Below are 24,415 nucleotides of genomic sequence, written 5' to 3' on the forward strand. Positions count from 1 at the left end.
CTTCTGCATCTTGGCTACAGGAGCAGCAGTCTCAGGAGAGGAATAGGGTGGTAATACGCTGCCCCACTTCTGCTATTTGCAAGAGAAATTGTGGGTCAGAACCATAGTAAAGGAAGAAATATAATTTTTATATAGTGTACTTGTTCTCAGAGTTGTTGCTTTTGGGGGGGGTTGTTTTGTTTTTAAATAATATATTGTGTTAGGAGTGTGTAATTTTGTGGGACTAGGTGTCATGTGAAGGACTATATGTGGCTAGGACAGGTCCAACTAACAGACGTAGTCCATGTAAGTCTTTTAGACAAGAGTCAATATGCTAGGATAATGAGTAAGGTCCCAGAAATTGCTTGAGAAAGATTGCCTTGTAGAATTGATTAAATATGTTACACCAAACTTAAAATGTTTCTGGCATTCAGCAACAAACAATGAGAACTCGAGGCTGAGGGCAAAGCTACTAGGTCCATACTGTGTATCACTAGGATAGCCAACGCTGTCACCAGCACAACAGATAACTGGTTTTTTTTTTTTTCATCTTAGAATTATCTTAGCGGTGGCAAGCCTTCAGGTTCAACAAGAAATGGTGTATGTCTCTTCTCCAAGAAAACGTTCACAGTTAAGAGTTGTTAAGTCAAAAGGAACTCGAGTTACCTGTTGTGTGCCTTTTCATCACACTTTCTTCCTAATGATTATTGATTAAGCAAAAGACAAATATTCACGAGCAGTGTTATACAAATAAGAAGGTACAGTTTTTTGATTTGGGTTTCCCTTCTGTTATATTTCAATCTGCAGAAGTATTCTTAGCATCCTGGGAAAGCTGTCTTTCCCACAGGCCCATAATTCGTTGTAACCAAGGTGCCTAGATATCAAGAATACACCTAAAAAACCCTACTGTATAGATATCTCATACTGGAAATAATTCACATGGACATTGTTTACGTCAGAGCTGGTTAGCTGTGTTTCAGGATATTGTTGAGATGTTGTATTGGTTTCCGTCTTTGTGTCCAGTCTTTACAGTGACAGATGCAGGTCAAACCCCTTGGGTCTTCTGATTGGTGTCTGGGGCCTTTTGTGTTGAGAAATGTTTGTGGACAAGTTCAAGATGTAATCTTAGTCTTAAAGCAAGTGCCCTCTTGTCTAGATCATAGGAGGTGGTTGACCATGATTTTATGCCTGCTGTAGAAGAAATTTTGCTTCTTAATGTAGGCATAAATAAAGCTGTCTAAGCATTTTGGAACCTTGAATTGCTCCTCTTCTCTGCTAGTGATGGATGAGAAACAGAGGGGAGTTTTCCAACTCCAGCTGCAGAAATCAGGCATATATGAAGCCATGTGCCCATATACTCATTGTAAATTAGTAGAGTGATACTTACTGGAAAGATCTGCATCTCCTACAGGAAGGTATGCAGAGTGGCTATCCTCTCTTACATCTATCCATATCTTGTAAAAACAAAAAGATCTGACATGCAAATTACTGTCAAAGCAGTAATACACAAAAAGTGCTTTCCATCTTAGTGGCAAGATGCTAACTTGGTAAATATTCAGTGCACAGTTTCATATTTTCTGCCTCTCCCTTAAGACACCACTATTTAAGTTTTATTATTGGGGAACGTGGACCTACATGCACAGAGGAATTGAGTGTGTGGATGCGGATAGAGGAGAAGTCTGTTTACTTAAATGGTCTTTCTAGTGAAAGTATCCACATATTTAGTACTTCTTGATTAGTTTTAGAAAATTAATGCGATGCATCAGACCACTTCAGGCACAATGTGGTGTCTGGATGTGTTCAGCTGCTGACAAGTCTAAATAAAGGTGCATTATTTTTTCTTGCCTTCTTTGCAGTGCTGGTATGAAGCCTTAGCCATAAATGTTTTCTCAGGTGGGTTTGTAGAACATGCATATTAGAAGGTGGACGTAATAAGAAGGTGTAAAGTTTACTTAAGCATCTGAAGTTGTAAGCAGGGGCTGAAGACCCCCATTGCTCAGTGCTATGGACTTCTTACTAGGAGAAATAAAGTCAACTGTTGGTTAAAATGGTTCTTGGAAAAGGCTGTCTTCAGAAGTCTCAACAAGTGGAGCTGTGTCCTTGGCGTGCTGGAAGTGGGAGGCACAGCTGCTCTTAGGTGCATGAGGGGCAGCAACACCGAAGAGACATGAAGATTAGCACTGGGAAAGGAAACAGAAAAAGGCAATGAACTTGACACTGTTAGCTGGAACAGTGAAGAGATCTAAGCTATGACATTTTGAAGTAAGGATGCAAATGTTCAGTTCTTGTTGAGTGCTTGATCTGACAAAATTAAATTTTGAAGGGGCAAACTGAAAATCAGAGTATGAAAACAGACTTCAGAAAAAACAATGACAAGTGGCAAAAGTTTTTGGCAACTTTATTTAAGCTAACAAACGAATTTTCACACTGCAAAGTTATAAATTAATTTTAATAGGCTGATCCAGATGGTCCATTTGGAAAATGGATAGCTTGATCTGTTGAAAATTAAACTAAATTTATCTCTCTCATACTTCAAACTGAAGTAAGCGTGAGAAGAGTGCCCATTAAGTCCAGCTCATACAGATGGACCGGCAGGTCACACATGGGACTAATCTGATTCATTTTAAAAATAAATGCATGAGTTATTGAATCAGGTTCCTGTTTCAAGCCCTGCGTGTGAGCGTGTGTGTGTGTGTGCCGCCCTTTCAAAGGGACTCGCAAATGCTTCAGTGCCTTTTTAACCTGTGTGTTTCCATTTTAATTCAACTTCCTTGCCAAAAAACATAATTAGTTTTCAGTGCCTATCATTTAGCGTTAGACCCAAACACTAGATTGATTAGGTCAGGCATTTGTTATTTTAAGGGCTATGTCTCCATTCTTCATTTATGAAGAACATGAGCTCAATAGTCTTGGGGAGAGAGACGGCCTTTAGAAATGGGGAAGGGGAAGCTCTCTGGGGGCCCCTCCAGCCTTTTAGCTTCTGGGTGTTTTTAACAGAGCCATGAATGCAGATTTGTAAATTTATTGCAGTGCCATCTGTTTTTTTTGCAGGAACCGTATTATTGTTGGCTCGTATCTGTCTATTGTGGTGGTCACTCCCCAGGAGCTTGCCCTTATAGTCCTAAGGAAAGTGATGAATAGTGGGGGTCAACATGAATAGGTCACAGGGCAGCTGTCCGGGGCTGCCCTGAACTTGATTACCCCGCTGGTTTTTAAAGAAGATGGGCACAATGCAGGTTGTTTAAAACCCTTCGCTCCCTTCTCTTCAGTGCAGCAATAATGAAGTGCCTTTTGCTGCTGTGGTTTGTCTGTGGGTGAAGGTGCCTTGTGGGGAAGTGCTGGCAGCAGCGAAGCTGCCGCACCGTGCCTCCTGCGAACCTCACGTTGGACTCTGCTGTCTTTCTGTGAGCTTCCAGATGGAAGGCTAGGGGAAAAAAGTCCCTGTCTGTTACCCCATTCAAACAGGCCCCTTAGCGTTTTCAAGAATTTTCCCTCTTACTGTTTTGACACAGAATATTATCTCAGTTCACTCTTACAGATTTGAGATCATTTTATAAAATTACTTGTAGCACCTAAAACATGCGGTAGACACTATTGCAAAGTTAAAATAGGCACAGTCTGATCTTAAGAGTTTAAAGCCAATACACAAGCAAACAGTAAGAAGCAGAAAGCGGTTAAAGAAGGTGGAGCAAAGAAAAGACAAAAAGTAGTAACCTTCAACCGTTTACTTCCAGTTGGCGGCCTCATCCCACTGCTTAGGGCTCCTCTCCAGGTGTATTTCTCCTCCTCAGAAGTATTTCTGCCGTCCAAAGTTGAAGCCCTCTTTTTCACTGGTGGGGAAGGTTACATGGTGAGGAGAGAGTGAGGGTCCTTCAGCTCCCTCCCTCTCTCCTTTCCTCCCTCCCTCCTTTCCTCCTTTCCTCTTTCTCTTCTTCCCTCCCTCCCTCCAGGGAGGATGCTGCAGTTCAAATTTGGCTTCTGTTGGAGAGCTGGCCAAGACAGGACATACCTGGTCTATGAAGTTATCCTGCTTACCTCTTTATGCTATTAATGCTTGCAAGTAGGAGTTGCTGGCTGAAAAGCCTCCTGAAATTGCTGGAACATCCCTAATCTTACTTTTAAGATTATTCTTTCTGTTTGATTTTTTTTTCTTTATTCTCAACAACAAAAAAATCAGTTCCATTCCTCTGTGACACTCAATGCATGTTAAGAAACTAGCTAAGGCGGGTTGTGCTGGAGTCTAAGTTACAATGGGAACGCTGCCTTGTGGCGGAAAGGCCACTGGGCTCTTTCAGCATTAGTGCTAATAGGAATCTGTCACTCGGCCACATTTCTGCATTCCTCTGTAATTGAGTAAATTGCAAGTGTTGTCTGCTTCCCCCTGCCCTTTGTGTCCATGTCCACTTACCATCCGAAGAACGTGGGCAGTGATAAATAAAGTGCTGAACAGGGCTCTCAACTCTTTGAAAGCAGCGTGTTGCCAGCCCCCTAGTTATATTTCTTTAAGTGTTTATGTTTTTCTGTATTCTTTCTCTTGTGTGGCTGGAACCCTGGGGATCCAAAGCCATGAGAGAGGCCAAGAAGCTAACAAAGTAGCTGTCCCCTTGTTAGCTTGTTCCTTTCTTCTTTAAAAAACAAGATGAAAACCATCTGGCTCAGGGCATTACATTTTCCTCCCCCATGCACCTCTATAGATGAAGAGTTTCACCTGCAGTGAGGGTTTACATTGATTAGGGAGGGAGCAGTAATTCAAGCCTCCATCCACTTCAGTGGTACTTTGCAGTCTTTAAAGGTGCTGACCCATTGAGTTAAACTGTCAAGGGAGGATAAAAAAGGATCTTCATCGCGGGAGGTAACAGCTGCCAGGTTTTCAACACCTTGCACGCTGCTGGAAAAATGTCACAAATTGTCAATGGAAAGAAAAATCACTTGGCTGCCATCTTCCCTTAATGATGAGCCTTATAAAAATGAAAGATTTAAGGGTTTAAAAATCAGCAAGTAGCTGTCAGAGAAAAAAATCCTGAGGGATTTTGAACAATGGCCCCAACAAGATGTATCCCGAAAGACTGCAAATAATGCATCCAAGTTGGAATAACCAGATCTGATTGGGATGACCATGGTTATCTTTGCACAGTGGGACAGGAAGGAAATGACAGCAGCAGCAGCACAGAAGTATAACGTTACCATTCCTGTATTTAAAAAAAAAAAAAAAAAGGGGGGGGGGGGGAGTCTGATTCATAAGCCAGTGAACTGAGAGAAGACATACTGTATTTCTGCTCTTTTGAGGACAATTTGTTTTCAAGCAGCTACCAGATGGCTAAATACCACGACATTTCCTTTTTCTTTTTTTTTCTCTTTTCTTTAACAAGAGATCGAGTTCTCCTTGCTCTTTGTTTTTGCTTATTGTAATGCTTTTACGTCGCTGAACAACCCCGTGGTGTTTGAGCATTGTGGCGTACTCTTTTTTTTGTTTCCCCCCCTGCGCATTGATAGATGAGGAAAAAAGATCTTCAGCTTTAATGTAATTTCAGATAACAGGCAGATTGGAGTAGGGCTTTTTGTTTGTATTGTCTTGAGGTTTTTTGTTTTAGGGGCCTTTTTTTTTCCCTGTTTGTTTTAGGTAAGTCATTTTAATTGTACTGAGTAATTAGAAGGTACACACAGCCAAGGGAGCTTTGTTATGGTAATTGCTCAAGAAAACCCACTCCCCAACTACCATTGCCATGTGTTGAGACACGTCTTCCCTCTAGTGGCAATATTAAGGACTCTGGCTTTCACAGACGGCAAGGTGTAATTGCAATATGACAAACTGTGCTTTAGGGAAAATCCTGTAAATGATGTAGTTTTTTGTTTGGCTAGTCTTTATTTTGTCTTACGACTTTCCGTGGAGACTACCCTTCCCAAGGCTGGGCTAGGGATAACAAAAATTTCGTCTTAAGAATATAATAGCGGCGAATCCTGGGTAATGTTCTACAGCTTGACTTAATTCTAGCCTTCTTTTTAATTACCTGTTTATAAAAACGTTTTTAAATTTGTTGAGATTACTTAATTCTTTCAGAAGAAGCACCTAATTTGAAATAAATAAATAAATTGCATTTATTTTAAATAGTCCATGTGAAAGACTTTTAAAGGGTAATTAATGCAAGTCTCCTAAGACTCTAAGTAAGATGAAAGCGATCTTTCCAAATCTGCTGGAGTGATTTGTTTATATAACTTCCCACTTCTGCTGAATTCTTCTGAGTCTAATAACTTTTTTTTTTCTAACCATTTGGTAATTTGTGCTTAGCTACAAAAGCCCTTGTTCAAAAAGAACAGTTTAATAATCTTTTCCTTGAAAATGACTTGAAGGGAGGGTACGGGTTTTGTCTTTTTGCTGTGTTTTTATTAGTGTTATCTTTCTCTGATAAATCATGTAATTATTAACTATTGGGGGGGTAAACCTTATTGAACTCTTGGGTTGCAGCTTCTATTAAAAAGTGGAGTTTTGTTCAGGGACTGGGGATTCTCGGAATAAATGGCCAAAGAAATGGATTTCAGTTGGCAGAAAAGCTGCACGGTACACACACACACACACAGACACACACACACAGAGTTCTGCCTGGGGTTGGAGGCTTCAGGTTGGCATTCAGCGTTTGTCCAGAGCTACACTGACAAGAGTAGAAATGTTTATGTGTTTATGTCAAAGAGCAGGACCGTACTTTCTTTAAAAAGAAAAATGTAACCAAAGACACTTACGGAATGAGATCAGATGCAGCTCTATCTTTAGTGAACCGTAGTCTAGCGTCTCTGTGGCATTTTAAGCCTTTGGCTGAGAGTGAATACAGCTTTGTGGTTCCCCTGCTTCTGACATGATTTGGTGCTGCCATATATTTGTAGTGTTTTTTTTTTTTTTTTTTTCATTAGAGCTTGTTTTGCTATAGGGTTGTTTAACACTCTTCTCAAACGGCTTTTGCAAGGTTAAAGGAATGCAGCTTGGTAACAAGTTTGTGTCATTTTAAATATATACCTCTCAGTAAATAAGGAGGAGCCTTGCAATCAATCCCTTTTAGTGTGTTATATGTTTCACCTGACAACTAAACCCTCTATTGATTAACCATTACTTTGTTAGATAATCTCGTGTCATTGAAGCCACTGTAAAAATTAAACTCTTTAAAATGTTTTACCCTAGCAGCAGTACGAAAATTGAAAACTTGTTCAGAATTACAGCCAGCTTCCACAAAGAAGGTAGTTTTCAAGAAACTGCTTTATGTTTGCATGCTTTATATGCAATATAAAAACATATTAAAGCACTCCAACGCAAAGCTATCTGCCTGTGGTGTTGAACCAGGCTACCATTTCAGACTGCTTCTCCTTGGTGAAGAAACCTCGTATCTTGATGAAAGGTGAGGAGAAACTTGAACAGTTTTGGTGCAAATTAGATGAGATTCGTAAAAGGATTGAGCTTTAAAGATGAGCACGGGAAATTTGCTTTTCTGAGGCTTGGTTCTGGTTTTGATTTTCTTGGATTTCTTCTAGGTTAGTCAGTGTTCCCACAGGCATTGGAGTCAATGAAAGGAGCATGAGACACCATCAAATGTTTCACCTAAAATGTAGGGCTCTGCATTATTACTTGATGATATGACATTCATTCTGCTTTCAGTTAGGTCTGTTCACTAGTAACTCTTAGCATATGAACACAAATACAGCCAGACCAGATGAAATCAAATCTCTGTGTCCGGCGGTAACCTTGTGTCTCACAATAGCCGGTAACTGCTGCCTACAAAGGAACACTGGAAGAGGGCAGCCATACAGTACTACCTTCACAACATATTCTCCCAGCTTCTCATGCCTTCACAAGCCAGATGCAGCTTCTTTGCAACATTATCAACATGTTTCTATTGAGACCTATTAAGTAGAGTGACTTTATGTCTTTTTTTTTTTTTCCCCGGGACTGTAAGGGGGAACTAGGCTTTCGTCTGCTTTTTTGAAACCTTTTAAAACGTATTGTAGAACATGCACGTGAATCTTGTTTACCCTTTTTATTCATGCCACAAGGCTGCTAATGCATTCTTCTGTGAGAACGTGAAAATAAGAACAGAAGAAATTTGTAACTCTGCAAACATAGTAATGGACATTGAACTAAAGATGACTATGTTTTATTGTCAAATCTATATCCTGATGGGTTGAATCCATTGTACCTACTCCTTTTAATTTTCTCAATTCCCCACTACTTTTATTGACAAACAAAGAGCTGCTGAAGGACTAAATGGCCGTCTGGTAATTTGGCACTTACATAGACCTTTACATAATAAAATAACTGTGTAAAAGTTAATTCTCATAGTAAAAGTATGTTCTTGTCTCACTTCTGCGGCTGAAAAGTTTGGGAAAGAGGAATTTGAGTATCGTTGTTGTGTTGTCAAAGGGCAGAGAGATATTAATAGCGCGGGAGTGCCCAGGTCAGTCAGACCCAGAGTCTGCCCATCCAGTGCTGACTCCAGTGGAAGATGCTGTTGAATGAGAGCAAATGGGTCTGGCCACTCTCTGTGCTCCATTCTGCTCCTGCAGCATCTACTGCTGTTGCACTAGGGATGTCTGTGGGATATCTCTGCCGAGTACTCTATGGACCTGCTGTCCATGAGTTTGGTTAACCACTTTTTCCACTTGCTGATGTTGTTTCTCTCCATGGTGTCCTGGGCCAGCAAGCTCTGGAAGTTCACTGCCTGCTGTATGAAGAAGTGTTTCATTTTTATCTGCTTTAAATTTATACTATACTAGTTCTGTCAAGTGTCACTAGTCCTGGTATTGTGTGATTTGATGAACAAGTTATGCTGGAAGTTCAGTTGGTGCAGTTCACACTGAGATGTAAAGTGTGGATGAAAATAATAAAAATTAAGCAATACATTAGAATAATTATTTGTATCTACCTTCTGACATACACGCAACTTTGGAATAGTGGCATAGTGAGCTTGCTTCCTTCTCAGAAAGTTCTAGGGTTTTTAGATTTAGCATTTAGTATTTCACATTGTATATTTGGATTGTCTGCTCTTTCCCATTTGTAAATGTGAGAGAAAGCTTGTTGTAAGCTCACCTTTTAAAAAGCTGTCTGGCTACCAAGGTTTGTGCATACCTGTCTTGGGAGGAAAAAGACTGACAAGATCCGAGTTTGGTTCATGGTTCAGTTCATGGAGCCACAGGCTGCCTTCTTGCTTTTAGTAAATGTTTTTTGTGGCTGAGCTTTTTATCTGTAAAGTAGAGTTAGTAGTAGCTTTCTTTGAGTCAGGGCTCCTCATGAAATTTACAGTATGTAGCAGATAAGTTGTGCAGAAATACTGCACAGCTGGAATTTTAGGAATTAAATTGCAAATGAAAGAAATCACAGATTTGTGATAAATGGGTTAAATTACACAAATGTGAATACTGAACAAAGAATCTTATCAACTCTTCATGGCTTTTCACCTTCAGAATCTGTTTGATTTTAACTAACATGATGCTTATAAAATGAAGTTTGCATGGTCTTGTCTGAATGTTAGTGCAAAGCAGATGGTGTCAACTTTCTGTCCACCACTTGGGCTGCTACATCTAAGCCTCAACTTATAATAGTTTATACCATTCTGATCTTTCTTCTGAGGAGAAAGTTCAGTGCATACTAGAGTGATGGTTTTACGATGTTGGCAAATATTTGCAAGAGGCTAAGTTGAGTCCATCAGACTTCTGTTTGCTCATGGCCTAATCCCAGTTTGAATCTCAACCTCCTCTTGTTGAAAGATGCACTCTGTTCATTGCACGGCAGTTTGAAAGGATTTCTGTGTTTGAATTTTTCAGTTCCTCCTTCTGGATCCAGAGTTGGAAATTGCTAGCTGGCTGCTAGTTGTAGCAAATATCAATGTTATGACTTGTAAGGAGATCTGCTGGAGCCAGGATATTCTGCATTCCTGTCTGTCACTGATTGTTTCCTGGTTAGAGAGCTCACTGAGGAATAAAACATGAACTGCTAAAGCGATGGTGAAGATAGGGCTTCTGTGCTCCTTTTTGTTTCTGTTTCATGGTGAACTTTAAAAGGGGGTCTATAAAGAAGTAAGATGGAAAGGGCTGTGATTTCCTGAATTTCCCCAAGAGTGTCTGTACTGTGCTGGACCGGTGCAGATCCACCTGAGCCAGTATACTGATTTCCCATGCTGGGCAGTAAGGAGTGCTTAACGAGGCTCATAAGAACTTGGGTGAACAATGCTATAAACTGATTGTAAACACTCCGTTCCCATCAGTTGGTGCTTACCATCCTCCTGAGCTAGATACTGTTATGAACACTGGGTTTGTGGACATATCTCCTGTCGCTTGGCATAACCCCCTTTTAATCTCTTTGCATTCTTGCCTCTGATGTCCTTTGCAATATGTTCCTCTGCTGGTTTCTGCGTTGCTACTGACTACATCTTGTGCACAGTCAGGCCTGTGGCAGAGGGGCAAAAAGGGGAGATCATTTGTTGGTGCTCGGCGCTGAGTCTGCAGTCTGGCTCTGCTGATGTAGCCTTAGAGCGGAGGGAGAGGTTTAGGAGCCCTTAGCACACCCATGTTGCCTGCGCGTTTTGTAACCTGTGGCAGGTTTGGGGTCAAATTAGTTTCAGATCAAACAAATAAAAATCTGTAGCAAGCCCTGAAGGAAGGATCTTCAGACATTGCCAGCAAATATTACAGGGAAATAACTGACAGGCAGTTCACCACAAATCTTTGTGTATCCTCACCCTAAGGCAATCTTAAAAATATCATGAATATTAGTATGTTTTACTTAATGTTCTTGGAAATGTCTTTGTAGCAAGTTTAATTTTGTTCTCTTTCAACGTGCTTCTTGGGTTTTCCCCACACAACTATTTGAGGTAGCAACATCTTCTCTATGGTCCACTTACTTCTCTTGCAACAAAGCAAGTTTGTGCTTGCTTTTGGGCTGCCACTTTTGCTTGGGAGTTTTCTGTAAATGGCGACAGACACTGGGGTTTTAATCCAATACTGGAGCTGTTTGGTGCTACTATGCTCCTCCTACTACTAGAAAATGTGAGCTTAATCAAGTGGTAATTAAAAAGATGTTGAAAGTAGGGGGGGAGCCTCCATTAGAAACTCCTGAGTTCTTCAGGCATCTTAGTTTAAAGAGCCAAATCAACTACAGTATAATTTTAAGCACACTTCATAAGTACTGTTCGTATGCTGCCCTTGAAAAAGGGAGAGACTATAAGTAATGTGTTCTGCAAAGACTCCAAAGTCTGCAGCCTCAGCTGAGGGTCCCTTTGGCAGGACAGTGTATGAGTTAAAGAAAAAAAGACTACTTTAAGAGAAAAAGCTTTCCGAAATTGGGAAGATTAAATACAACAAGTGAGATGTGATCTGCATTTGCTCACTTCTGATTATAACCTTCATACTGTGCCTATGTATTTTTACCTGATGAAGACAGGATGTTTATTAACATTTGACATACACTGTGATAACTAGCATGTAGAAATCACCTTCCTTTAGTTGTTCAGTTATGCAGCATTTTGTTGAATGACCAAATAACTGAGATCGGGGTGGGGTTTTTTTCCTTTTCAAAGGAAAAGAGGAGAAAAATAATTTTTTCCCTTTGTATTTCAGAACTATAAAATTGTACATAGCTTCTCAGAGGACACGCGTGCCCTCAACATAGGCTTTTGCTGTAGACTAGTTTACTGTTGTTCGAAATATTTACACCTTAGGAAAAAGGAAATGTAGTAGAGTTGTTGTGGATTCCTCTGCCAAAAATGTGGTGCCTGAAAGAAAATCGTGTTCTTCTATTCATAACCATTTTAATCTTTCTGCAGACCTACAACAGCTGTGCCAGACTATGCTTAAACCAGGAAACAGTATGTCTAGGAAGCACTGCTATGAAGACTGAAAATTGTGTGGCCAAAGTAAGTAAAAGATCGGGTTTGGTTTTGAGGGTTTTTTAGCAGACTGTTCATTGTTAATCAAAGAAGAGTTCTAGTTAAAAATTACAGTTAGGAAAAAAATATTTAAACAGAACGTAAGTATTTTGGGCATGCTTTTCTGTCCTTCAGTGTAGAGTTTTCAGACTTGCTGGTTTTCTCTGTTGCAAATGATTACTTGAGTCCTGAGCTATCTAGGATTGAAGGGTTCATTCTGCTATACAAGTAATGGGCTTTTCCAGTGGGATGACCTATGCCTGCCATGTAATTAGCTGTGGCAACTTCAAATGATAAATGTCCAGATATATGCTAAAAATACTGCATGAAAGGTCTTTGTATCATGGTTCCCTTTTTTAGCTACCAGAGGGAAGGTGCACAAAGAAAGATACACAATTAAAATACAGTGCAGGGTGTATTTAAGGGAAAGGGAAAAGGGAAATGCGGCAGTTAAAATGGTAAGAAAATAGATATATTAGCCCATCAGAGAAAAGTCATTCCTTGAGAATTATAGTAGATGATGTGATTGGAAAAGATGAGGTGCCATTGCCACCCTCTTTTCTTAAAATTTAGCATAACTAGAGTAAAATGGCATACATGTAGGGCTGTTTGTGTATGGAAAACATTTGAACCGTGATGCAATATGTATAGAAAGGCCGAGAGAAGGATGCATTTAGCCTTGTGCAAGCTTCGTATTTCCACTGAGAGGAAGTTTAGAATGGGAATGCAGGACAGATCAGTGCACGCAGCCATCTGTTACCAAAACCAGCTGGCGTTTTGTTGCTCCTCTGTCACCACAAACCTGACCACTCAAAAGCCTGTTTTCTCTTTTGGTCATTTATTCCTTGATCTTCTTGAAGTCTCTTTTTTTTTTCATATTTTGAGTGGTTGTTAAAGGTGCCTTGCCCCTTCGGGGCCCACTTTTGTAGTGACCTTTAAAGATAATTTCCCAGCTAAATCTTTGCTGGGGTTTTGCTGGTGAAATTTAGATGTCCCATTACTTTTGTTTCCTGTCAGGGAATTTGCCATCATAAAAGTTTGTCATGGCGCTTGCAGGTGGCTTAGCACTCCTAAACTGTGCTTGACATGCCAGGTTACCTTCCAGTGGAGAAGCACTTCTGAGAGAAGCTACCAGTCTTGCTACAAAGTGCTAATATTTAATTGCGACACCTCCATTCTTAGCTTAAGACGACTGGTATCGCACACCGCTTCCTAAGGCGCTTTATGATACAAAGTAGGTGAAACTCTTTCAGAAAAGCACCAGAGCAGCTCTGACTGAATTATGTTGGCGTACAGCATCGTTCTGATCCTATGAAGCAGCTCACAGCATCGAGCTAGAGTAAACCCATTCAACCCCATCTGCTTTATAGCATCTTGTTTGACCTGATCATCTTACTAAGGAGCAAGGATGTGCAGGAACTACAGCTAGTTTTTGTGATGCCTCTTTTAACTGAAAGGACATACCTTTAACACCCTAATGCCCCAAATAAACTCTCCCAAAAATGTATTTCAGTGGGATCATGGTAAGAGGTATGGGTAGGGCTCAAGACAGGGACTGCAAGACTTGTTTTATGTTTTTGAGGATGAATTTGAACTATCACGCTGGAGATGAGAAAGCATATGTTTTAAAATATTGAGTCTCTATGTGCTGTAGGACTATATATATGCGTATATGCTATAGGACAATCTGCCATCACACACACACATATATGAAAAACATATATACATGTATACACACACATGCATATATGTGGGTTTTTTTTATATATATATATATATGGAAAAAACATGGACTTTTCTGGGGATACAATTCCTCTAGTACTAGCTTGCCTGGCTGTTGTACTCTGTTCCTTTGCCTTCCAAGCTACAAACCAAAATGAAATATGTTCTAAGAAAGCTTGTCTTTCAAATTCCAGAAGTGTTGAAGCATTTGTAAATCCAGTTAGCTAAATGCAGGTGGCTCAGTGATGGTATAGGCAAATGGCACAACTGTTAAATGTTCCCTAGGTGAAGGGCTTAAATGGGATTTAAGGAGTCCAGAGGCCTTCTCCTAGCCTTATGCACATGGCGAGTTTTATCCTCCATGATTGATGTGTCTTACAGCCTTGGACTTTAAAATGTTTTGTCAAGAGGGTGAAGACTGGAAATTATAACTGTCGGTTTCTTTATCTGCAGCACTTTTGGAAAAGGGGTTTCAATTTTTTTTAAACTGGCATTGAAAGACAAAAAAGGATTACTTTGGAAATCATGATTTACTTTTTCTGATTCTGCAATGCAGTATCAGCCCTGACTGGGAGCTGCAGTAAGTGTTGTCACATGCATGTCAGAAGTGTCAGTCAGTCTGCAAGGGACGATGTTTTTTCCAAATTTTCCAAAAGAATTTCTGATTCTGCACCTACGTGCAAAAAAGAAAATTGTGCTCTGTTAAGACTGTATTAATGCCATTTGCTGATCATGCGCTTGAGGTTTCTAAAGTTTGTTCAAAGAATGACACGTGGTTTCTCTTGAGGCTGTACACATCAATATTGAGATACCTTTTTTCAGACTGAAGCACTGTCCATCCATCAAGCTCTCTTGTGAAGGAATGCTTCCGTATAGCACAGTCAGATGTAACTTACTAACCTAACAACTCGCGTTCTCTCTAAAATGAAGGGAAAAGAGATTTATAATAAACATATATGCATTTTCAAGTATAGAGAGTAGCGTAGGGCTACTGTCTTTTTGACCACTCAAGGAACTCTGTTTTTCAGGAAACCTTGTCTGCCCGGTCTTGTATACAATGTTATGCTGACTGTGCAGCCAGGTGCTCAGTGGCTTTTGCAAACCTATGGATTATCTAGTTTTATTCAGGCATTTAAAAATAAAACTATAATATCACATTCTGATGAATCTTTGTGTTTTGTTCTTAGCCGTGCTTTTCTGGTATTTGTCCTCTGAAACTCCATTGATAGGACTTGGGTATATTTGGGTAGGAGCAAATAAGGAGCAGTAGAAATTGTTTTAAGTGTGCTCATGTTTTGACTAAAAAGGTGGAATCATGAATTAAAAATTATATATTGTGATGCACAGATGTCACCTGTGTGACCTGTAACATTGGTTGTCTTTCATCCTCAGGAGTTTTTCCATTAATCTTTTGGCATCTTTTTGCCTATTGCATTTGAGTGGTCAACACGTCTGATGTATATTTAACCTAATGTCTTTAGACATAGTTAGTCCCTAATTGTGTTTTTATATATGTGTACACACACACACGCCTGCGCGCGCACACACACACATATAAAATCCTCCTGTTTGTCTCTAGAAATCAAAAAATGTCTCTGAGAAGGTTTCTTTTTATGATACTACTGGTGTGCAACCACAAGTGGACAGCTTTCTCAGGAATTGGTGCTAGGTGCTTAAATAAGGTAGAAATGTAGCATGAACCTGAGCTCCAAGGACAGGGTGTTTGGTTTTAATGAGGCTTATTGAAATCTGGCCAAATGAGCATCTGTTCCTATTGTTTGTTCCATATTTTGTAAGCCAGTATCTTCAGGCCAGATAATGGTGTTGGTGTGTGCTTCATCCTCAATTAGAGAGGGGCACAGTTAAAAATCCCCTGGCATCTGGTATGTCACTAGGATTCTTGTGATGCTCCTGGGTGTGCAAACAAGTTTCTCTTCTGTTCTGCATCCGGGACCATTTACTTTCTATGGTGACCTTCACACTTTCTGCTTGCTGTGCAGTGGGGGATGCTCTGATGTGTCTCCAGTCACCTTGGCTGAGCCTTTGCTTGGATAGATTATATATATTTCTGTTTTCAAACAGAGGTCTTACCTTTTCACCCTTTCATAATGTGGGCTGCATTAGGTTTGAGTTTTGCTGTTCACTTGGAGTCCATAAGATTTTGCAGTTCTCTGGATTATGGAAATGCCCTTCTGATTCAAAGTGCCTTTTTCTTTCCCAGCAAGAGACTGGTGCACAGCTGATCTAACACAGTTCTACAGTCAGTACCCATTTCCTGTATTCATTAGATAAGTCTTTACTGTTTATTAATTTCTGCAGTCAGTTCCAGTTTGTCTGTATCTGTGATATAAAGAAATGTTCTCAGTTTCATTTTGCACATTGAATTCTTTCCTACGTGTGCCAGAGATAAGCAGCCTATGGCATACCTGCCAGAGACAGCACAAAGACACCTTCTAAGTGGCATACAGCACCTCCGGGTTTCTACTTAGTTCTGAACTCAGCAGCAGCTAGGAGACGTTCTCTGCCTCTATCTGTATCTGAGATAAGTGAAATTGGAGACAGCAAAATAGTCAAGCACACCACCCTTGAAAAATTAGGCTGCTATTTCAGGCCACTCCTTGCTACCTCCATGTGATAACTGGTCCTGCTTTCTAAGGTCCCAGCAAACCAAGGGACTTCTCAGAGTCTTTTAAGCATGTTGTGTCTTCTAGGGAATCTTTGCTGTTCGTCATAGTTTTAAATGTGCATGATTACAGTATTGAACTAGGAATCTAGAAAGGGTTTATACCCTTTATTTTTAGCACTGTGTTTTTATCCTCTGTGGACTTGATGGCTTGTCTTGCTCCTCTTCAGAAAGGGAACTGAATAATACTCTGCTTGCAGAAATGCTGGGAAATTTAACTGTATGATGCTTTTTGTGACCCTTGGATGAAAAGTCCAGCTTAAGCAGGCAGTGATGTTCTGCCTGCTTGGTAAGCTATTCATAGCATACAGGGGGACAGAGCTCTGTTCTATTCAATTCTGGAAACACAGAATAGGGCTTGGCACTTAAGTATGCTCTGTGAAATTTTCTTTCAAAGATGCATAGTATTATTTAACTACAGCTACACATTTTACAATCAAGGATGATTCAGCTAAAGCAAGGAGTGGTGGAAGTAATTGAAATCTACGTTCCTTTGTCAGTTCTTTCTGCATCACTACTTCTGAATTTTTAGAATAAAAATCGTCTGCACAATAATAGCATTGAGCTCAAAATTTTTGTATGAATTCAAAGGAGAAACCGCGAGTACTCTTTAATAAACAAACGTTTTGGGTTCCAGGCTGAATGTTCCAGTTGGCAGTAGGACAAATTGATCTAAAGAGTGTCCCTCTTGTACTCTCAAGTCCCTTTATGTCACAGATTGATGGCTTCTCTTTTCTGAGAGTGTCCCTGCATTTACTTTGCATGAACAGCCCAACCAACTCAGAGTTCTGCTGTGATATATCACCGAGTTGGTATATCTTCAGATAACACATAGTTTTCCAGTGCTTTTGAAGCCTTTCTAGTCCTTGAGATTGAAATAAGAGCAATTTAATCATGAACAAATATTATTTGTCTAGCTACATTCATTTTCCTGATATTCCTTCCACTGTTTTAATGAGAAAGTGTGTTCCTTCATACCTTAATTTTTAGTATTAAGCTTCTGTGTAATGATGCAGAGGGGCTGTCGGTGGACATGCTTCCAGCTCCAAACCCCTCGGTAGCCGTGTCCCCTTTTGTGGCTTGGACCTTCCTCTGGGATGACAGTTCTTGAGTCCGTTACAAACTGCGGAAACACTGCCTCAGCCACGGGCTTACAGAGATTTAAGCATGTCATTTTAGCCTTCTGTTGTAGGTATTCTGTCTGTTAAAAGAGGGTTGTGTGAATGGCGGGTATTGCAGGGACATTGCTGGGATTACTTAATGTTCAAAAGGTGCTTTGAAACTGAATTCTCAGAATTTAGATAGCACAAGTAGAAAACAGCATCAGGGGTTTATCTAAAAGCCTTGACGATGGTGATCTTCCTTTCTCAGTAATATGTTTACTTTTATCTTAATTGTGATTTCTCTTTTTTTTTTTTTAAGGGTCAAGATAATCTTTATGCTTTAGCTTCCTTTCAATCTAATAATCTCTTCGTAAATGACTGACAAAGAAATGTGATATTCCTGCTCCCCCCACCCCACCATACACATTCTCCAGATTTTGATAGACTTGTTTTATTTATTTCCAAAATTATATCCGCAGGAAACAAGCTGTTTAAATTCAGATTATGCTGAAGCAAAATGGTCCTGGTATGAGAAGCAACGTGCTGTTTTATGAGCGCAGAGTCCCTTTTCTCATAACTGATTGATAGTAAATATTTTCCTGAAGAATTATTGCCAACCATGAACAGTGCAACTGTTTCACTTTTTTTTCCGTGCTACTTGCTGTACCAGCCATTGTCTGTAATTAAGATCTACAATTCACAATGCAGACGTTTGCACTTCCTCTGGGTCTGAGCTATTTATAAGGCATTTCAGCTGTTCAGAGTTTCTTTTGAGTGTTAAACTACATGTAAACAGGCTTCTTTAGTCTTCAGTTACACAAACACTGTGGGGTGGTTGTCATTTCTGCTTCTCTTACCACCCAAAATGACTTTGCATGTCAACGAAGCCACAAATTAAAAAAGAATTACACTTGGATTTTTTTAAATGCAAAAGAGACTTTGAAGAAATAGTCATATAATAGTTAACTCATGAATTGCTTTATAGCTGAGGACCTCTAGGTGTGTTCTGGAGATCAGTTCTCAAAGCTCTGCAGTAAGGATGGTCAGTCAGGTAATACGCAAAATCTTGGTATGAAGAATTATTTCCAAAGTTTGGTCAACTTGATTGAGGTGTTCCTACTTTTTGGAGCCCTGGGTTTGGAATCTGAAGAAAGCAAATTGTGTTACCTGTGAAGTTGAGTAAAGTAAATACTGGAAGGGTTCCCACGCAGATCTTATAACCAGTCAAACCTGAGGAGTTTCTAAGGAAAAACTTTTTCATAGTGATGACAGTCAACTGGAACAGGTTGCTTGTGGAGGCCCTGCAGCTTCCATCACAGGAGGTTTTCACCAGGCTAGATGAAGCCCTGAGCTACCTGGTCTAACCTCATTACGCACCCTGCTTTGAGCAGGAGGTTGGACTGGAGAACTCCTGAGGTCCCTTCTAAACTGAATTATCCTGGGATCCTCTCAGTGTAGAGGCAGTGAAGATGTAATAGAAAAAATCTTTTAAAATTTTGAACTTGACCCGGCATCCTTGGTCAAATTCTGCTGCACCTGTGTTGTGTGGAGTGTCACATGCTTTAGTTCCACCCCAAGTGTTTGCTGGTTTGGTGATTGATACTCTGCATAGAGAATTACAGCCTTGAGGTCTTCATTCAAGTCCTGTCACGTTAAGCTTGTAAGGAGCGTTCACCAGGATAAGAGTTATGAAAAAAAAAACAACCTGGACCTGCACTTATAAAGTACTTTGGGATCTTTTGTGCTGGAAATGTGAAACAGTTTGGAATCCAAATCATTGGTGGCTTTAGTGGTAAGTGGTGGCAAACATGAAAAGAAGCTTCACTTCCTAAGTAGTTACCTGCAGTGGCAGCACCCTCAGATGGTGGAGAATACAGATACCATTAACGTGACATTAACTAGATATGTTTTCAGTTTTCAGTTTTAGAACTGAAAATGTTATTTGAAAAATACATCCAATTCTCATGCTAAAGCTTGTATGAAACGCTGGAATAATCATTTCCTAGTGTAGCCCACTGCAGGGAAGCCATTGGTGTGGGCAAGTGTCACGTTTCAGAAGGCAGAGTTGAGTTCTGAGTTTAGCTTAGCAAGAGAGCTGCTGAAAACCAGCCCGTTTTTGTAGACTGACGGGGGTTAGCGTGGGGTAGGCTCCACCGTCCTTGCTGTTCGGAGCGGCCAGGGGAGGGGAAATCGCGTGGAGCGAGTTCATCGTCAGGCGTGTACTGCAGCGTTGCCCACTGATGCATGCCGGATCACCCGCACGCAGAGATCACATGGCTCCTCCAAAAGTCAAACGATCAATTCGCCTCGTTTTGGCTCTGTACTTAATGCACAAACAGTGCGATCTGCAGGGCTGTAATTGCATTGTTAGGGCCAAGGAACAAGCCTGTGCCTTTTCAGCAGACAGCTGGCAGGGAAAGAGGCATGTTGTTAGGAAAGAGAGAGGCAAGGCAAATAAAATTACTGCTAACGCTCAGAGATCGGCAGGAGTCCTACTTGCCTAATCTTACCGGTGGGAGCAAGCGGCTGTTGTAATCCAATTATAGCAGCATAAGCAATTTGTTAGACACTCCGCATAATGTAACAATTTCCCAATAAACTCTGACTTGTAATAACGTCGGCAAGAGCCCACATAAATCTGCCCGAATGGTGGGGGCTGGAGTGTTCGGCTGGGGGCTTGTAATTTGTGCCATCAGCACGTTTTGTGGAGTGTGGTGTGGTGCAGTCTTTCAGTGCAGGAATTTTAAGGAGAAAAAGCATGGCACGCCCCTCCAAGAGAAAACCATTAACAAGGGTCAAAAGAGATACCAAACAAAGCTGGGAGGTGGCTTTTCTAGGAGGGAGGAAGAATCAACCCCCAAATGCAAGGCTCGAGCTGACGAGGATTTAAAAATATTAAAAAGCAGTAATGAAAACCGTGGCGTTTTAAATTACAGCAGGGGGAGGAGGGGGAACTAGAATTACATCTGTTTTGGAGGGGGAGGGAGGAGAATACCCTTCCTTACATTTAAGCTGTTAAATATTAAAAAAGAAGCTCAAGTGTTGAAAGGGATGCTCTGTGCTTACAAGACAGAGAAGCCCCGGATCCTGTCCCAAGCAATTCATAATCTACAAAAGGAAAAATAAACCTTTTCTGGTATCCAGTTACTCTCCCGTTGTCTTTCTTGCAGCTCCTAGCTGGCTTCATGCGTATTGGCACAGCATCTTGATGATGTGTCTGAGAGATAAAACGTAGGTCTAGAACCATTCACTTTGAGCGTACCCCAGTGAATTTAACTTTTTTGGCACAATGATGAATGTCCCCTTTGGTTCATGCAGATCTACACAAAGAACTAATCTAATTTAGATATTATTTAAAAGTAAAATCAGTCTGCTGTGCTCTGCCTGTCACTCTTAGAACGCATTGCGAGTTACAACATCGTAGACACCAGTTTAAGTTTTATGTTTAGCAAGATTAAAGATATCATATTTCTGTTAATCCCTCTATTTAGCGTTTCCCTTTGCTAAGGTTCAGATAGGCAGAAGGCAAAATGATGTAGGTCCCTTTATGTACAGCATAGAGACTGTCCAGGATTTTCAGTGTAGTTCTTGCCACTGCTGCGGTGTAAAAATGCCTGACTTCATACCGCTAACAATACTTTATTCATTTCTTAGCTATGGGATCCTGTGAGGCTTCAGTGCAGAGTGACATTTCTGCTCTGACTCATGCCCAAGTTGTGGCAGCACAATGCCTTTTCATAGGGGAAAATAATAGTTCCCAGCCGTACAAAACAGTTTCCCTTATCGTTTGGAGCTTCTGCTCTCGGTCCCTGTGTTTTGATGCTGGGCTACGCAGGCTTCTTTGCTTAGCAAAAAAAAAAACCAAACAAACCCAAAACTAAATTGTTGACTTTGTACGTACAGCTCACACAATTATGCCTGTACCGTGTTTGCCTTTACAGTAGTACCATATTTCATGCAATTTTGGGGTGTATTTACATATTCACCTGTCATTAGTACTGAGGTGGTTTTTATTTAAACCGTAAAATAGTAGCTCAGATGTGCAGGCAGGCTGCTGTGCCGATAGTGCTGCATATTTTGCCCGTCTTTATGTGGAAGTCAAGCCTCCATTGTTCTTAATCTTCGTTGTCTGCCAGCGTATCAAGATAACAGGCTGAGATGGCAAGTGTTGCCAAAAGTATCCTAATAAATATTTTCTTTCAACGTAAATACACCCCAAAAAGTGTGTTTAAAGAGGGCAGGTATTATCTTAGTTTACTCAAGCTGCATCAATAAACTGCAGTGTTTCTAATAAAGCCACTCAGTGTCTGGGTTTAACTAATGGCTGATTTTCACGGCTTTGACAGTGAGCGGTGTGCGTTATTTTCTCCTGATATTGTAAAAATAATGAGAGCAAATTAGAACAATCAGTTTACCCAGATAGCTGCTGATTGGAGGTGATGGGCAATATGGCAGCGGGTAATCCATCTTCGGGCTCCTGTCACATTAACTTCAGCAGTGTGGAAAAGATCAGGCGGAGCGAGTGGGAATCCTGCCCAATCAGAAAGCTGAAATTAATGAGAAGAGCATTGTTCTGTGATCAACCTTTTAATTAGCAAGAGTGGAGATGGAGGGAGTGATGAAGCTGGCAGCACAGCTGCACAATGCTGGGCATGTTTTCGGTGAGGGGGAGGAAAAACATGGGTTTTAAATTACCCCTTCTGTGCTCCCTGTACACCGGCAGTGTGTCTTCATTCTAAACCCTTTAAAAGATCTTAATAAACAGCCGCATCCAGGTTAATATTGCAAACGTGGCTGTTACTAATGAGTAGTTTCAAAGTAGGTCCTTTCGGGGGTCATTTAGGAAAATGTTGATCACTGTTTACGAAGAAAAAAGAGAGACACAGGCAGGGTTCGGTGTTGGATTTAAAGTTTCACTGCATCAAGGAAAGAAGAGGAGGGAGACGGATAAAATTAGAGTAAGGGACTGCCTGTTTTATTACTCCCCTCCTTATTTAGTATATGTTTGAAATCAGATTCCTTGGCATATATTTGAAATGAGACTCCTCAGTTAAAAATACTGTGCATGCCATGTGGCTTTCAGCAGCAAAAAAAAAAGAGAGATCAAATACTGCGTTGATTTCCTAATGCTGCTTTTTGTTGTTTTTTTTTGTCCGTGGTGTTTTTTTTTTTTTTTGCACCAATATTTTTCAGTTTATTCACTTATCAACAAGGAATTATAATTTGAAAGAATTGTCTGCTGTAATTGCTAAGAAGATTGACTTGATTTTTTTTTTCCTAGAGGTTTAATAAAATTGCAGTTTTCTCAAGTACATTCTAAAAATAGACACAGGAATTAATGACTGTTAGGTCTGAATACCAGTCTTAGGAAAATTGGTATTTTTGTAAAGGGACAAACATAATGTGGGGAAAAACAGAGTGATATTAGGGTGTGATTTCTGGGAAGGATAGTAAGAAATATTACAAAATAGTATTAATGTTTGCAGTGCACAGGAATCCAGCTACTTCTGATTAACACGGTTCCTGTTCTTCCTTCCTTGTTCTCTGCATTGTCTTTTTCAGGCATTACTTTTCTCCTTCCCCATAATTCCCGAAGAAGTTGTAACGGTTGAAGAGTGAGGTTCTGTCATTCTGCGCACGGTGTCCATGCTGCTTTTCTTTCATTTTTCTAATCAGGACACAGGCTCTCTTCACTTCTAGGTATCCCACTTTCTGACACTGAAAAGCAAGTAAAATCTTATCAATTTGCCAGAGGAGCCAAAAATCAGCGCACTGCATCCAGCAAACTGTACAGGCTGTTCGTGTGGCTCCACTGTAAGTTCGCACCCACCCGTCGGCTTTGCGTTGCTTACTTTTAGGTAGGTAGCAGTAAACAAATGAGCTGGAAAGCAAGGCTCGTGTGGGCAAGGTTGGGGTTTTTTCGTTTTTTAGTTCTAGGCACATCTCACCATCTTTGCTTACTCTAGTATTTTGACCTTTCTTACTGTGTAAGAGTGATGTATCCTCTTCCCTCCCCCTGCTTTAAAAATGAATAGTTGTGATATCCACATAGTTTTTATAACTTGTAAGATGTTACATCTCTACAAAAAAGTTAGTCTGTTAAGTCACAGACCTTTTGTACTATCTAAACCAGTTGTATTTCTCATACAATCATTAGTGGGGCTTGCAGTTCTGCCTGTTGTCTAATATTTTTCTTTATAAGAAACAGTTTCATTTTTTTATAACTTTGCTACTATTTAACCCTTTGAAGTAACATTTTGTTTCAGCCTCAGTCTGATTTCCCCCACCCCCTGCAGCCTGAGGCAGAAATAAAGTTTGGTGTGTGAGATGAACAGTATTCACTTAACGAACAGCTGTTCAATATTTTATTTTATTCGTGTTGTTTGCTCTCTGCCCTGGGCTGTATTTATTGCGTGCCTTTCAAGCCATGGTCAGAATATGTAAATACAAACTTCCTCCTGGGGGTTTCCCCTGTAGTTTGAGTGCTTCACAAACCTTAATTAATCCTTCCAGCGTTTCTTGGGGCGAGGGCTGGACTCACAGCGTCCCTTTTGTACAGAGAAGTTCAAAAGTTACAACTGAAATGTAGGGAGGAAATAGTTTATTTATTGTAAGCAACAATGCCTCACAGGTGGAATATTAGGTTAGGAATTATGGCTCCAGATTTTGTGACATCTTTTGTCTTTGTCATATTCTGCTTTTCCATCTCAGTTCTCCTATCTGTAAAAGGGGATAATGCTGCTTAACATTTCCTTATTAGACATTTGGGGATCTGGAAAGATGGTATCAGTTGAAGCATGCTTTATACTTAAACATTATTTTTGTTTATATACATCTAATGTTGATATGGGCTCTGTTCCTCTGGCATCTTCTCTCTTCCCAGGTCTGTCTCCACTTTTAAAAGGCGGTGTTAGACGTGTATCTTGGGAAAGATGCACTTACCAGTGGTTGTAGTCAAATTTGCGATCAAATATGATCCTTCTGGGAGGCAAGGGGAAAGTCTAAGAAAAAGTGTACACTTTCTAAGG

General features: G+C 40.4%; 1 protein-coding gene across 3 annotated transcripts in view; it reads left to right on the top strand.

Moving 5' to 3' along the window:
• The window catches only part of BTRC (beta-transducin repeat containing E3 ubiquitin protein ligase), a 118,796-nt gene that overhangs the window by 49,937 nt on the left and 44,444 nt on the right, over window positions 1-24,415 (top strand). For all 3 annotated transcript variants that reach the window (XM_082486410.1, XM_082486408.1, XM_082486409.1), the window contains one exon: window positions 11,778-11,867. In XM_082486410.1, the coding sequence (XP_082342536.1) occupies window positions 11,778-11,867 (90 nt within the window). The remainder of the gene's footprint in view (window positions 1-11,777; window positions 11,868-24,415) is intronic.

This window comes from Vanellus vanellus (assembly GCF_965231255.1).
Source record: "Vanellus vanellus genome assembly, chromosome: 7".
NCBI lineage: Eukaryota > Metazoa > Chordata > Aves > Charadriiformes > Charadriidae > Vanellus > Vanellus vanellus.